This window comes from Vipera ursinii (genome assembly GCF_947247035.1).
Source record: "Vipera ursinii genome assembly, chromosome: Z".
NCBI lineage: Eukaryota > Metazoa > Chordata > Lepidosauria > Squamata > Viperidae > Vipera > Vipera ursinii.
Genome location: NC_139517.1, coordinates 42,435,734 through 42,453,249, shown reverse-complemented (window position 1 = coordinate 42,453,249; position 17,516 = coordinate 42,435,734). Strand labels below are relative to the sequence as shown.

At 36.1% G+C, this 17,516-nt stretch overlaps 1 protein-coding gene across 3 annotated transcripts in view; it reads right to left on the bottom strand.

Annotated features, from left to right (window-relative positions):
- The window catches only part of GPATCH8 (G-patch domain containing 8), a 113,496-nt gene that overhangs the window by 46,529 nt on the left and 49,451 nt on the right, over positions 1-17,516 (bottom strand). For all 3 annotated transcript variants that reach the window (XM_083378508.1, XM_083378510.1, XM_083378509.1), the window contains exons 2-3: positions 17,150-17,224; positions 7,761-7,833 (exon numbers count right to left, since the gene is read on the bottom strand). In XM_083378508.1, the coding sequence (XP_083234634.1) occupies positions 7,761-7,833; positions 17,150-17,224 (148 nt within the window). The remainder of the gene's footprint in view (positions 1-7,760; positions 7,834-17,149; positions 17,225-17,516) is intronic.

The following is a 17,516-nucleotide window of genomic DNA, read 5'->3' as shown; positions in this document are numbered from 1 at the left end:
AGACTGATCATTTCTTTGTCAGTAGGCAAATGTACAAAATCAGCAGGGGATCAAATAATTTTCCCCCTCACTACAGTTGCTAGAAAAAGTATGTGAACCCTTTGGGATTATGTGTTTTTTGCATGAATTTGCCATAAAATGCGCTCTAAACATCATGTAAGTCACAACAATAGAAAAACACAGTCTGCTTAAAATAATACTACACAAACATTAGCTGTTGTCATGTTTTAATTGAACATAAGCTGGAAACATTCACAGTGCAGGGTGGAAAAAGTATGTGAACCTTTGGACTTAATAACTGGTTGACCCTCCTTTGGCAGCAATAACCTCAACCAAACGTTTCCTGTAGTTGCAGATCAGACCTGCACAACGATCTGGAGTAATTTTGGACCACTCCTCTGCACAAAACTGTTTCAGTTTCTTGGGATGTCTAGTGTGAATCACTCTCTTAAGATCATGCCACAGCATTTCAATCGGGTTGAGGTCAGGACTCTGACTGGGCTACTCCAGAAGGCATATTCTGTTCTGTTGAAGCCATTGTTTTGTTGAATTACTTGTATGCTTTGGGTCATTGTCCTGTTGCATCACCCATCCTCTGCGGAGCTTCAGTTGGCGGACAGATGGTCGTACGTTTTCCTGCAAAATGTCCTGATAAACTCTGGAATTCATTTTCCCATCAATGACAACAATCTGTCCAGGCCCTGAGGCAGCAAAGCAGCCCCAAACCATGATGCTCCCTCTGCCATGTTTTACAGTGGGGATGAGGTTTTGATGTTGGTGTGCTGTGCCTTTTTTTTCTCCACACATAGTGTTGTGTGTTTTTCCCAAACAACTCAATTTTGGTTTCATCTGTCCACAGTATATTTTGCCAGTAGTGCTGTGGAACATCCAGGTGCTCTTTTGCAAACTTCAAACGTGGACAGATGAAACCAAAATTGACTGGAGTGGCCCAGTCAGAGTCCTGACCTCAACCCTATTGAAATGCTGTGGCATGATCTTAAGAGAGCGATTCACACCAGACATCCCAAGAAACTGAAACAGTTTTGTGCAGAGGAGTGGTCCAAAATTACTCCAGATCGTTGTGCAGGTCTGATCTGCAACTACAGGAAACGTTTGGTTGAGGTTATTGCTGCCAAAGGAGGGTCAACCAGTTATTAAGTCCAAAGGTTCACATACTTTTTCTACCCTGCACTGTGAATGTTTCCATCTTATGTTCAATTAAAACATGACAACAGCTAATGTTTGTGTAGTATTATTTTAAGCAGACTGCGTTTTTCTATTGTTGTGACTTACATGATGTTTAGTTCGACCCTGTGACTCCTGAAGACGTGGACAGGATCATGGGGAAGCTGAGCTCCACCACGTTTGTTGGACCCGTGTCCCTCCTGGCTGGTTTATGCAGCCCGGGATGGGACACGAGGCTGGCTCCAGGCAGTGATAACTGCTTCTTTGAGTGAGGGTAGTTTTCCCGCCGCCTTGAAGAAGGCGGTGGTGAGACCCTTCCTCAAGAAGCCTGCCTTGGACCCAGAAATATTAAACAACTTTCGTCCGGTCTCCAACCTTCGCTTTCTTGCGAAGGTTGTTGAGAGCGTGGTGGCGCATCAGCTCCCTTTGTTCTTGGATGAAGCTGATTATCTAGACCTGTACCAATTGGGTTTCAGGCCCGGGTACAGCACGGAGACGACACTGGTCGCGCTGGTGAATGATCTCTGGCGGGCTCGGGACAGGGGTTGTTCCTCTGTCCTAGACCTCTCAGCGGCTTTCAATACCATTGACCATGGTATCCTGCTGCGGCGTCTCAGGGGGTTGGGAGTGGGAGACAGTTTTTCAGTGGTTCTCCTCTTACCTTCTGGGACGTTCGCAGTCGGTGTTGGTAGGGGGGCAGAGGTCGACCTTGAGGCCTCTCATTTGTGGAGTTCCCCAGGGATCGGTCCTCTCGCCTCTCCTGTTCAACATCTATATGAAGCCTCTGGGTGAGATCATTCGTGGTTTTGGAGTTGGGTATCATCAGTATGCTGATGATACCCAGCTTTTCATTTCGACCCCAAACCACCCCAGTGATGCCCTCGACGTGATGTCCCGTTGCCTGGAGGCGGTCCGGGTCTGGATGGGGAGGAACAGGCTTCGGCTCAACCCTGACAAGACTGAGTGGCTGTTCGTGCCGGCATCCCGGGAAATTCAGATTACTCCATCTCTTGCTATGGGGGGGTGAGCTATTGCCCCCCGTAGATAGGGCGCGCAACTTGGGGGTCCTCCTAGACTCACAGCTCTCTTTAGAAGATCATATTGGAGCTGTGACTACGTGGGCCTTTGCCCAGGTTCGCCTGGTGCGCCATTGCGGCCCTATTTGGACCGGGATGCCTTGTGTACAGTCACTCATGCGCTCGTGACCTCTCGTTTGGACTACTGTAATGCTCTCTACATGGGGCTGCCCTTGAAGACCACTCAGAGGCTCCAACTGGTGCAGAATGCAGCCGCGCGAGTTGTGTTGGGAGTCTCCCGATACTCCCATGTTACACCTTTGCTCCGCGAGCTGCATTGGCTGCCGGTTGCCCTCGGGGTGAGATTCAAGGTGTTGGTAATGACCTACAAAGCCCTACATGGCATGGGTCCGGATTACCTACGGCGGCACGTGCGGCCAGCGTAAACTTCCCTCCGTCCAGTGCGCTCCCACAGAGAGGGCCTCCTCAGGGTGCCTCCGATCAAAGAATGTCGACTGGTGGCCCCCAGGGGGAGGGCGTTCTCTGTGGGTGCGCCAGACCTGTGGAACCGCTTGCCGGTTGAGCTCCGGATGGCCCCCAACCTTCGCTCCTTCCGGCGGGATCTAAAAACTTACTTATTTGAGCAATACGGCCTGGTTTGATGGGTTTGGGGTTGGGTTTTTAACATCGTTTTAATTATTGTATATATTGGGCATAATTATTTAATTGGTTTTTAACTTTTGTACTTTGTTTTTTAATATTTATTGCCCTGTACACCGCCCTGAGTCCTTCGGGAGAAGGGCGGTATAAAAATTTAATAAATATAAATATAAATATGTTTAGAGCGCATTTTATGGCCAATTCATGCAAAAAACCACATAATCCCAAAGGGTTCACATACTTTTTCTTGCAATTGTATATCTTGACCATCAATGCAGCAATGCTATAATCTTGTGAACATTAAAGTACGACAAACACTTAATCCTTCTGAATCATTTTAATGAATTTCCCATCTTGTTTTACTGTCAATCACTTTATGAAACAAACTATTTTTTATAAATTATTTATTATCCTTTCTTTTTATATGTCACCATGGGATGTTTCAGGAAAAAGGTAAAACAAAAACACTCTCTTGCTTTTTGTTACCTCAACAAATTCATATTTTTGGCAATTATTACCTGAACAAATTCATATTTTTGCCCATGTAATGTTTTCAACTTCCTAGCCTTCAATCCTAGGATTTCTTGTAAGAACCAGTACAAACACTAATTATGTCATACCTACTTTGCTTTTCTAGAGATCAACCTGGTTGGTTTTGGGTTACTGTCTCCATTTAGGGAAACAACTTTATTTTCAGTTTCGATCCCTTTATTTCTAAATGAAAAATATCTATATATTGTTTCAACATGATCTCTTGCTCTCACCATCCACAGACATTCCCCAATTTAGGGAAATAATTTATATGCCAGAAGTGAATGATTAGCACTCTGTATTGTATAGTACTTCAAATATGAATGTAATTATTACTACTCTGAGTGTTAAGATTTTTTTTACTGAACAGCTTTCATTATCAAACAAAAGACCTGCCAGTTTGCTAGCTCATAGAAAGCCAGTAAAAAAGAAAATGAGGAATATTATTTTTATGGTTTACCAGGAAGGTTGATTAGATTGCATTACTGTTTATTTATTCTGTGTTACTTTATGTATTATTAGGAACCACCTTGACCAAATTAAGATGGGTGACCATATAAGTTTATTTTTAGAGCAGCAAGATCACTTAGAAGATGATGTTAACTAGAGACAAGTAGAATTTTGCAAAAATCTAGCATGAAAAATAGAATAAAGTGGCTGAATTAGCTACATTAAATGCTTATACAAGTATGGAATAGTTATGTTTTTTTAAAAAAATAAATCCTGCTATACAGTATTTTCTCTAAAGAAAAAAAAGAGTTAAAATACCTCTATTTTACTTTTCAGAAATTTCAGTTACTGTTCTCAGAGAAAAGTATTTTATCTGCTCATCATTTAATAAATATAGCTGAAATTTTCTGGGAAAATTGTTTGGAAGGACAAAGTTTTTTTTATTAGGCATTAAATCAGACTTGGACATTTTACTGCCCATTGGGCACATCCAGCCCATAAGCTGTCCCTGTCTGGCTCACAGCAGTAATGGCAATGGGGGGTGCAGGGGAAATTTAATTCCCAATTTCTCACTGGGAAAATTAATTGCCCATCCTTGCATTAAACCACAGAGAGAGAGAGCAATTCTAAGAACTCAGCTACTGTGTTTGTAAACAGAGGGTATAGGATTCAGTATAACATATAAACTTTCCTATTTTGTGATATTCATGAATGTTGAACCACCCACCACTGTTTCAGTTACTTCACGATGCAAGAACTTCGCAATTAATATTAGACTTTATCATTGCATCACATAGGATAGAAATTATCAAATGAAGAATGCAGCACACTGAAAATGTTGGCTTCAGTTTAGAAGAGACTGGGTAAATTCAATCAGAACTTTAAACTATAGACTAACATCAAATCAAACTCTGATTCATCTTATTTTCATGAATAATCTTGGATAGCACAAATATATAATAGAAATTCTTAGAAAATAAAATAAAAATGGTAGGTAGCAGGTAGGTTTTGTCTATAAATACACAAATGGCCATAAGATAATAAAGGTAAACCTTAGGCTGACAAGGAGAGTTATGTTATCTTTAAAAAGTGGCAGAAACAACTTTGCATTTGTCTTTAAGTAAACTGATGTTTTGTGACTGGCAATACCTGTTGTGGTGGTAACATTGTAAATGGGAAAGCCTCTACCATAGCAGCCATTTTCCCTCATTATGCACAACATAAATGTAATAAGAGTCCAATTTTCCCTAAATGAAGAGTAGCTTTAACTACCAGTATTAATGGTGATTCCTTGTAATACACTTTTGCATGAAACATGAATGTTTCAGAGCTAAAGTGCATTATAATACTAGATTTAATATTACTTTTAATAATTTAATAATTATCATGGTTGCTTCAGAACACTGCCACCATTACAAATGGAAATATTAAAAGTGACCAAAAGGAATATTTAATAATCGTATTGTATTATAGCTACTTTAGAAAGTTATATAATGGACTTTGTAATAATGCCGCTTGGGGGGTGTGTGAAAGCCCTAATAAGCAGGCATATACATAGAATGAAGGCTACTGCTAAGCTTGTAAGCCGCCCTGAGTCTTCAGAGAAGGGCGGGATATAAATGGAATTAAAATAAATAAATAAAATAAATAAATAAATAAAAATATTACAGGTATTACCAAAAATCTGGATATTCCTATGCATATCTGCAAGCTAAGCTCTTTCAGTATTAGCAACATAACAATTTCCCATATCTAATGAAAGGTTTTTTTAAAAAAAAATATAGCCCATTATTAGAAAAATTTTGAATTAAAAGTAATAGATGACTCCAGCAATTATTTACTGCTTTTCAGAAGCAAACATTATAAAGAAACAAAAATGGACAATCCTAGAGTTTCAGTAAATCTAGTCTTTTGGATAGACATATCTGAGGAAATATTGTAAAATATTTTAAATTCAGGACATGATGATGTGTGCAGGGAAAAGATCCAAGGGGCACACCACCCTCCCTCAAAGGAAGCAATCCTCCAACTGGCCCAAGGCTGGGGCAAATTTTAAAGACAAGATGCTTCCCCTTCCTCATCCAGTAATCCTCCAGCTGGCTCACACATACATCTTCCCCCATCAGAGAAATTAAAGGAATCCAACCTTCCTTTCCAAATAGTGGTGAATACAACCCTGGTTTCTTTCCTTGTGCTGTTTGGAAAGGATTGAAGCACAATACATGGGAGTTGCTGGTGGGCCAGAAGGAACCTTCTGTAGGGCCAGATGTAGCTTGCAGGCTGTAAAGCAGATCCCTGCTTTAATGTACCATAAGGTGCTGGCTAGATTTTAATATACCAATTCTCATTAGACAGGAATCTTAAAATGAGCCTTCTAGATAGAGCTTCTATGCAGTTCAGATTATATTCCGATTCATGTCACCAGGAACATATAAATAATGAAAGCTAATAGACAATAGCTTTCAGAAGTGTTTCTTCAAAGTGCACTACGGTATTTATGAAGCCCTTTTTGAATCATTATAGCAACCATAGACTTTTCAGACTCACACGGCTGCTTTAGAAATTGCTCCTGCATTCTGCATGTGCAGGCATACATCTGTTTTGCTTCTGTAACATGTAGTGAAACAAAGTAACTATGCATGCATACAAATGCAATGACAGAAGGGAGATGCCATTGCAAACCTGAGAAAATACACGTTTTAATAATTTAAAAAAAATACTAAAAACATTCTTGTATGCATTCCAGAGCACCTCTCTGAAATATTTCCCCAAGATTTTAGCTTTAAATTGAAATTCAGTAACTACAGAATTTGTTAAATGTATGTGATAAAGTAGAAATACACACACACACATTCTCTCTCACACACACATGTTTAATCTAAACTAATTTGTAGTTGCACAAATAAACACCAAACACCGTTATTTTGGGAATTCAGGTTCTCATTATAACTTTTTCCAATTAATTTTGCTGTTTGAAAAGAACAGTCTTTTCAATTCTGAAATCATATGAAACCACTTCTATACCTTAGTCGTATAAATATAGCTTAGCTTGCTAGGCAGCACTTACTTAATAATTACTCTGGATTGTTCATGCAGTACAAAAAACCCTCACTCCTTTAATTAATAAGTAACCTGCACTGGGGCATAATAGGAATGAAACATATTAGAGGATAGGCAATGTAGTTAAGTTCCAATCTATGTTTGGATTCTACTTTCAGAATGACCTTGTCATGCTGTTGTCTAAATTGCTTTGCGGCTACTCACTAAATATGTATTAGTTATCCAAAAAAATCTGATACCTAACTAAAATGTCCCACAGCTTGAAGAAAAAAGTAACACTCAATATATACATATAATATACCTAGGTTATATGGGCTGATGTGAAATGGGATGGGGAATCAAACTAGGAAGAAAAAATCAGAAGTTTGTATTGGGTCAATGCTAATTATAGTAAATATTCTTCTAAGCAAAATGTGTAACCTCTCATAAGCAACTTCAAGTGAATAAATTGCAGTAACAAATAATTTGCATTAATCTAAGTTAAAAAATAACTATTTTCTGGAGAGGAGACTTATTGCATTATTTCTTCTGTTTCATCCACCAAAGGTGATAATAAAATCATGATGACACTAGGACGAAACAATTGTGTCAACAACAGAATGATGCATAGGTTTCCCATCCATACAATATTCCTCCTGCAATATTTCAACTTCCCTTAAATAAAACCTGGTATATATATATATACATAAGTCAGAATACAGACCACATACTTGACTGATATATATGAAGAGAAACTCAGTGTAATAATGATAAATGTAAAACTCAATAAGTACAAGGGCAAGGAGGGGAAGAATCTTAAGTGGAAATCTGACTTGAAGGACAAGAATATTTTAATGTTTAGGGTTTTTTTTTACTTACCTTGAAGAGATTTCCCCAAGCCTTGACCCAGCTTCCAACCATGCTTCTGTAGCAAGCGGTGTCCAATATTATCCTGATAGACAGAAGAGAGAAACAAACCAAAAATATTCCAATAATATGTTCTTCTTTTACAATGACATTTCAACACATGGCGAACAAGGTAATTTTCTACATGTATGCATGCAAAATAAATGAAATAAGAACTACTTAGGGACAACAATTGCCCAATAAAAGGGAAAAGATATTTATATAAAAACAAAACAAAAAACTAGAACACCTGCTGGTAAGATTTTTCCACAGGAACAGAGTTCAGGAAGGATCATCATACTTTCTGATGGTGTGCTGGGCAACTTTTGTGCATAACAGGAAAAAAAAAGCAATGGGGAAAAATGAAGAAATTGACATTTAAAAAGCATTAAATTAATCTAGTTTATACAATCATATCCATCACCTAAAAAGCACCACTTGGTTTTTGTAAAAACAAAAACAAAAAAAAAACTAACAATGTGTTTAGTTTACTTGTTTGTGTGTCAGACTTTGAAGAGACCACATTAAGTTGTTAAGTGTCAGACTTGCCCCACCACTAGAAACCAAAACACAATCAGAGCAAAATCCATGTTAGATTTGATTGGTTTTTTACAAATAAAAAAAACCCACCATACATACAAATATCTATATATGTAGTGTATATATGTGTGTGTGTGTGTATATATGTGTGTGTGTGTGTGTATATACACACACACACACATAAGCATATATATACATATATACAAGCACACACAGAGACAATCACGCACACACATATATATGTATATATATATGTATATGTATATGTGTATGTATATATATATATATATGTATGTGTGTATATATATATATACACACACACATACACACACACACATTACACACACACGTATATATGAAAATTAAAACATGCAGCCATTATTAAACTGAAAGAATACAGCAAAGTTAGTAAAAATACAAAGTTCAAATTTAAAATATTAACAAATTAGAAATATATATAAATATATATAAATAAAATCAGCTCAAGCATAGACTGGATGATGCATTACACATGTAAACTAACAGAAATACTGGTATGTTAGGATGAACAGGCCTAGCAACAGGTTAAAACAGCAAGAAACCATTAGTGCTTGTAGGGACAAAACACAACAAGCATAATGTCTCATCTTTTAAAAAGAAAATCAAAATGGACTGACATTAATAAGAGGTGAATATAGTAATTCTGCGTTAGCTTACAGATAAAGTAAGAAGCTAGCATATACATAGCTAGGATTCCCAAGTCCAGTAATATTAACAGGAAGGAGAGAAATTACAGGGAACATATATGGTAATTAATTCTTCCCTAATGAATCTCCCTTAAATACTCTCCCTAAAATTAATTTCTTCATCTGGAATATAAACTGAAGAAATTAAATATAAATTAACTCCTCCCTTTCTTAACACTATCATGTATCTTCTTCCATAATCCTTTCCTCTTATTTCAGCAATGGATCTCAGCATTAAGCCTGATTTTAATGCTATTAGACAGAAGAGCTTTTAAAAAAGAACCATAACTCTATCAATCTATTTCTTCTACCTGGATTCAGTATTGTTTCATTTATTTATTTCAGGGATGAATCCTAATTTAAATCCAGCCCTTCAGGCAGCCTTGTAGAAATAGGTGGCCTCTATATCTGTTGGTCTATAACTTCTATCACTCACTAGACCAGAGACGGACAATGTGAGGCTCTTATTATTAAGATGTATTTTCAGCCAATTGTTATCACTTTAATTGTATGTAAGAATATCCCTGAAATTTGGCCATCATCTGCACCTGTAATGCAGATATAAGATCCCCAGACTCTCAGATGACAAAGCTAATGAATTCCTTCTTAAAATCTCAAACAAATCTACCAGACATACTATAAAACAGCTGATTCGATAAGCGAAGTTTGATTCAACGGAGGGCAACTGTGTGTGTGTGTGTGTGTGTGTGTGTGTGTGTGTGTGTGTACATGCACGCAGGTGATAGCTGATACACATATACATAATTCCACGCATATCTACCTAGGTATCAATCCTACTAAAATCAGTGGAACTTATTTTTAAATAACTACATATAATAGTTTTTTTAGGACTACTGGAGGGTTGAAAATAATAGTGGGACCATATGTATGAAAAAATCAGAGGCTCATCAGCTTCTCCTTTTTCCCCAGGTTATCTATCTCCCCCTCCCCACCTTCAATGACATTTATTGTTTTTTGCTTCTGCTGTCCATGCTTAGTGTTTGCTTTACTGATTTCTAGTGGCTGAAAGAGAGATTGCCTCTTTGGTTGATATTTTCAGTTTAAAACTTTTCTAAATAATTTTAAATACTGACTTTTCTACATATAGAAAAATGCAGCCATTTTGGATAGTTATTAACTGAATAGTGTTAGTATCAGACTAATAAGTTCTGACAAAAAAAACCTGTATTTCTACTTCCATTCTTGCAAAAAGAAACAGTTACTGCTCAGATGAGACATTGTGCTAAACATGTTGTGTTATGAGAAGGCACTAAAAAGTAACAGACAAATGAAGCCATTATGCTACTTCCAGAAGCAGTGCAGGTGGAGTGAAAGCATTTCCATACGAACCTGGCTTTAAAAACTGGGCTGTCAAAAGAACAGTTAAATGTAACACAAAGTAAGAAACTGTCCAACCAGCTAGTGGTAATTTGTTGTTTTTAATTTGTTCGTCTTGTTTTTATTCACTGCTTGCAAATAATGTTTTTAAAAAGAATGAAACGCATAAAATAAACACAAGACTAGCAGGGAATTTAACAGCATTGTGACTGACATTGTGAAAGAGGAGGAGCAGGGAGAGAAACAAACTTTAAAACTGAACATAGGGAAAGAGAATAAAACTGAGGGTGGTTATACACATTAGCACCACACTTGCCAAGCCACTCAAGAGACTGTACTCTTCAACACACAAAATCAAGTTTCTAGTCTATAAAAATCCTATGACTTATGGAGATGTGCAAAATTTTCAGATTTTACATTATTTTTCTGTGGATAAAACAGGCACTCAGATCAAAACATTTCTTTAAAAAAAAGTAATAGGTAAGGGTGCTTCACTAGGTATCTTCAGCAAGTAACTTGTCTCCTATTAAATTCTGTTACACGTTTGAGGGAATATAGAGATATAAAGGCTTATGAATACAAAGTTCAATTAAATCAGCTCAAAAAAGATTTGTGTTCAATACGGTAAAATACTGTCACTATCACCTCCTGAGTGGCTCCAAAAGGGATACTGACTGTGCATCAAAGGATTTAAAAGCGGGAACAGCTAGGTGCTATAAAGGGTGCTTCCATGCAAAATAGGAGGGAAAAAAAAGCCCCAAACAAAATGACCCAATGAAGGCAAGAGAGAAAAAGTCCAAGAGTAGTGCTACATCAATCAGCATCTGCAGAAAGCACAATATTTAGAGTGCTTGGCAATATACAGGCTGCTGCAAAGTATCAAATTGGCAGCGCTATACAGATATCATTTTGGATCCAGGGAGTCCACAGATCAGTATAGATGTGCAATGGGATGAAAACTAAATCCCCCGAATTACCACAATATTCTTCTTTTTGCATTCCACAAGGGGGCTTGTGAAATAATTTGGATCAGCATCATCTTGCCTACAATATTTGATTGTCATAAACGCTAATGTATGACACGAGTAGAGCAAGAAAGAAAAAAAAATATGAAACTAAACTATCTCTTAATAAAATGTTAAAAGAGCCTTGCCTACTATGAAGCATATTAAATTGATTTGGATAAAAGGGGTGGGTGGGGAGACTGGATTGTTTGTTAAGTGTTTTCTAAAACTGCTGCCCTTTCTCAATATAAATGGTTAAAACTGAAATCATTACAGGATAAGAGCTAACCTGTGGGGAAAATCTAATATCTAGTCAGGCTCTGCATAGCAAAGGATTAAAAAAAGAAAGTTTGAACCAAACAGTCCAATAGAAGTGAAATTGGTAAAGTCTAAGAGGTATCAGACAAGGATTCAGCTTCAGTCTCACCCCTTAGTCTTTGTTAAAAGAGGATTTTACTAGGAAATCAGCCTGCCCCAAGTATAATACTTCATCTTAAGCAACTTTTACAGAAGTTACTTTGAGCCAAAAGTGGATGCTAGAATTACATAGTTGTATGTCACTCACAATAAGACAGAGATTAGAATATCACTTGTCCTATTTCCTGAATATTTTTTGAGTGCTATCTATATTTGTAATAATCAATTTTTAAAAAGTATCAAAAGTATTAAACCCCACTGCATCAATTGACTAGAAGAATGGACACAACTGGCTGTTCAGTTTTTCTTTGCCTCACACAGCTACTAATGTTCTCTTAAACCTTCAGTTCTGGGAAATGAGAAACAGATTTCTGTTCAAAGGGGTAGATGGTAAATTTGTGTCCATATGGGTGGAATATTATTAGATCTATCAGCAGAATAGTACCCCTAGATTTAATCCTATCACATTTAACACTACAAAATAAGATAGGTTACCAAAAATAAGAAAAAAATATGAAGATAAGCTGAATTCTATAAAATCAGGTGCTAAAGAATGTTCCAACTTGGAGGGATTCATCCCATCCTTAAAATAAGTAGTTTTTTGGTTAAAGGGCTGATAATCGGAAATCTCTTCAAACCTGCAGATATAGTTGCCTAGTTACCAACCTAATTTCCTTTCTCAATATTAAGCAATATATTCTCTCATAATAGTATCACAAAGGAAATGGACTTAAAACATAAGCTTACCTGTGTGTATAGCACAGTAGTGGAAAGTAAGTTACTTTTCCTATTTTCATTACTAAATGATGAATACTAATTTCAACTGCATCATTCTTAAATCAATGCAGTGATCTGCAGACTCCCAAACCAATCTTTTTACAGCTACCATCCAGTTCTGTTCTGTAGCAATACAAATCAGGGTCACATCAAACGATAATGCTGCAGAGCCACAAATAAATTTAATTGTGTTCCCAAGCAAAGCCATTCCCCAAAGAATTTTCTAAAATTATCTGTGCTCCCCCTTGGATTTTACTGCCAGATCCAACTGATCTCAATAGTTTTCAACAAGTTAAACCCACTTATACTTTAGAAGACTTTACCTATTATTGTCCAGTGCTATGTAAAACCACTTTTTAGTTCCAGCTGAAAAAAAGGATTTTATTTACTAGGAAAATGTTTGCAACACAAATAAACATTACTGTATTACTACCTGAAAGCGAACAAATACTTTGTGAAATAAAATCTTAACTTTTGCACCAAATATAAACACATGAAATAAATATGTAATGTAGCACAATGTTCAGTACTTTCATTACTAGACAAAAAAAGGAACAAAAGAGTTGACAAAAACAAGTGTCATTCACTTAAAACCAACCCACAGTTGGTTCATCTAGCTTCCTGCAAGAACCATCCCTCTCTATGAGGTGGCTGCTGGCTCTGACATTCGCCTGCAAAAACAGTCAGAGCTGAAAAAATAAAGCCATTGAAATAGCAAGTCACAAGGCATTCTTCTAAACAATGGATTTAAATTATGGTGAACCTGTAAAAGTATTTTTCTCCTGTTAATGATGAAAGAATCTTAATTATTTTGTTACTACCTTAAAGTCAGTTGATTAAATAGTTTTGATCTTTTCAGTTCTCAATTCTATCCTCATATATTTATCTTAATTCCTCTCTGACGTTTTCTGAAATATTTCTGTAAAAAGGCAGAATTCATATATCCCATTAAGCCCTAACTTTTGTTTACAAGCCACAGTGGACTTTATTTGTATCAGAATAAAGCAACCTTTGTGCTTTATCAGTGTATTACCAGTAGCATAGCTAAAAAGTCTTTTTTTTCAAGAAGCAATATAACAACAGTTATCTACTTTAATAATCAAAAGAAGTTTTGGTTGAGATCACACCAGCTTTAAATTTCTAAACATCAGAGACAGCCACTGAATTCCAAAAATCTAGTTCAAATTTTTTACATCAAATTTGAATAACCTATTTTTGAGATAAATTATGATGACTGAAAATTGACTGAAATCTGAGTTCTATAAATTTGTATTCAGTTTCCACTAAAATCAATGAAGTTTAAATAGGATCTGTAATAAATGTGTCCAATTCAAAAATTTAAATAACTTATTCTGGATCCAACCAATACAAAAGAACAAGAATTAATCATTTGCAGAAAGTTAAGAAAAGGATATAGCATGGAGCATTTTAGCAGTACTTGCAGATTCTAGAATCTTTACTCCTGAGAAAGAATGTAAACTCAAAACATGTTTTTAGACTTTGGGGAAGGTTGCTTTTTAAGAATATGGATTTAATTTTTTATGCAGATCTGTGGATCAGAATCAAACTTTTGGGCACTTGTGATCCTTTGAAAGTGGCAATGTATCTTGATGCACTGCAATAAAATAGCACTGGGGCTTTCCAATTATATTTCTTTTAGGATGGTCAGCAATATATATATATATATATATATATATATATATATATATATATATATATATATATATATAATGAGCATTATGATTATGGATCACAGAGGCATTTAGCTTGTAATAACATTTCCAATATGCCATACAATATTGCTCCAATACTAACTACGGTATTTCATGACATTTGCACAGAGGGAAACTGGCTTTGCATTTCAATTGATGTGTGTGCTTATGCATGCAAACAAAACTGAATTATTCAACAGAATCAAATGCAGCTGCATCACCACCATCCTTCCCACCCTCTCTGCAGCATTATTTCTTTGTCACCAATGATTATCATGCCTAATTCTAGCATCATGCCAGCACAATGAATAGATACTGAATGCAGTGTTTGTTGAACAGAAGAACAGAAATAAGAAATGGGAAGGGGGGGGCAGAGAAAGGGGAGGGAAGGAAGAAAGGAAACCCTAGAAAAGAAATTAAAAATGCAGACCGTGCAAATACAAACCAGGTCATGGCTGCTTAGCTAATTTGGACCAACTGCTGTGAAAGAAAAAATGTCGAACACCCCAAGTTGTGTAAATTTCTGTGAACATCTCAACACGCACACAAATACACACACAAACATCGATCTATTAAACAGGAAAGCAGGTATATATATTTAATCTGTGTATATATATTTAATCTGTGTAGGTATGGATACAGATATATACACAGATTAAAAATATATAGAATATATGGCTTCTTAATATTATAGATTTTTAAGCATTCGTGAATGCAATGAAATTTAGAACAATTTTCAACTGAGTTGCCTTGACTTCACAGCTGAGGGCTATATGCATCAATGATCCAAAGAAGATATTACCAGAGAGTACACTACATTGTGAAATGGTAGGAACTGACTTAATACAGGGTAAGGAATAAATACTATGGCTTGAAAAATTAATCAGAAAAGTTGAGGAAGGAAACCACTGCTAATAATGATGGGTAAGTTACCCTCCCATTCCAATATAAGTAGTCCTTGACTTACGATCACAGTTGGGACCAAAATGTCTGTTGCTAAGCGAGACAGCTATTAAGTGAATTGTGCCCCATTTTATGACCTTTCTTGCCACAGTTATTAAGTGAATCACTGCAGTTGTTAAGTTAGTAGCACAGTTAAATGAATCTGTCTTCCCCATTGACTTTACTTGTCAGAAGGTTATGAACATGACACTGCAATCCTCATAATTATGAAACAGTTGCGAAATGTAAACACGTGACCAAGGGGATGCTGCAGTGGTCGTGTGAAAAATGGCCATAACATTTTTTTCTAGTGTTGTAACTTCATAATGTCACTAAATGAACTGTTGTAAACTGAGGACTACCCATACTTGATTCAGACAAAGGTCCATTTGGCCTTGTTCTCTTCCCTATAGTTTTAGATAATCTACCTTTGAAATAATAAAAAAGAAACAAGGCAAAATAGTAGTATTCTTAGGGCTCCATTGATTCCAAGACTCCTAAGAAAGATTCCAGGTTCTCATGGGATTGCCTTTTATTTCTTAGTTCTTTAATATAGAATTCCCTTACAGATTATGCTAAGAACTGGTCAGGCTATGTGTCTACCCATAGTACAAAATTCCAAGGACAATTACAATTTGTCATGAGGAAGAGGAAGGTAATCAAGGTGGCCCTTGTTCAACAATTATTTGTTTAGGAATTGTTTGAACTTATAACAGTACTGAACAAGTAGTGGTTATAACTATATTTATATCCTCATATTTATAGCCACTGGAGCTTTGTCCTCATCGTTGTCATGTGATCATGATTTCCTTGTCAACTTCTGACAAGCAGTCAATAGGAACAAATAGAATAGAATAGAATAGAATAGAATAGAATAGAATAGAATAGAATAGAATAGAATAACTTTATTGTCACTTTGAATGTACACTAATTGGCATACATTAAAATGAAATTTCATTGCATACAGCTCTCAAATGGGAAGCCAACAGGAAGTCACACATCACAGTGACATGTCATCATTCAATGATAGCAACCAGGACTGCCAGAACAGGCATGGCCATGTGACTTTTAAAAATTTATAACCGTGTTGCTTAACATCAGTTTCCAGTTCCAATTAGCATTGTTAAGCAAGTGCTACCTGTGAGCAGGAGGTTGGCAAATGCAAATCTGTTCTGAGACTAACAGGTGATGACAAGGTTAGGGTGCTTGGGGACTCCTAAGCTAAAAGATACTGCACATCCAAAAAACTAAAGGGATATTCTTTATTCCAGTTCTGAAAATATTGGAAGGAGGCAAGTTACTTAGTTTTTATTTTTAGAGCCTCATCCAAATCCTTTAAATTGCTGAATTTCAAATAGATATTTACGCATTAGAAACTTTTTCAGAAGAAAGCAATACATGATATGAGGAAAAATTCAAAAATGAAAGATACATAAAAGAAAGAACAAGTGGAGAAGCAAACAAGGCAGCGACTTCATCTTTCCTTCTCTGTAGCTTTTCTCTAGCAAATTCATAACAGATCTTTTAAAATATAAAAAACTATTGACAGTAATATTATTTTGTGATTGCCACTTATTTATGCTAATGTTGCTGGTTTTATTCTGTATTCTTCTCCCCTAGGGCCTAGGCCAAACTAAATATATAAGACTTCTCACTGTTCATTAATCTGGAAATTAAAGTAGTTATTTTGTTATCTGTTAGGCTTTTGATTTATTAATGTGATTTAAATACTTTTCAAAAGAACATTTAATGATCTATCTTATTTTAACATTAATGCAAGATAGGCAAATAAACTAGTATCTATCCCTTCTAATAAGAATGTGACTAATCAAGCTGCATTTAAGACAAAGAATATGTGAGCACTACCTGGCCTTGCCAGTCTTGAAAATAAAAAAAATATGTCTTACCGATTCTATAGGCTTGTCTAATGACGCCTGCTCAATCTCCAGGTGGCCTTCTTCATACTGATCAAAGTGATTACCCTGCAAGAGAAGAATCATATATTTGTCCCTCATTGTGACATAAAACAATTTTGCCTGAGTTACTGTTAAAATGTTCACTAACAATTACTACCTATAGTTTCTCAGTCTACTTCATCTGTTAATTAAAATCTTTGTATTAGCTCAGCACTATCAGTTTACTATGTCTTAAAAGACAAAGAATACTAATCTAGTTTTCAGTATCTGTCACATAATACAACAACTGCATGACATATTTGACTAGACTTTAAATATCTTGAGATTACTTACAGACATACCAAGTCACCCAAATGTA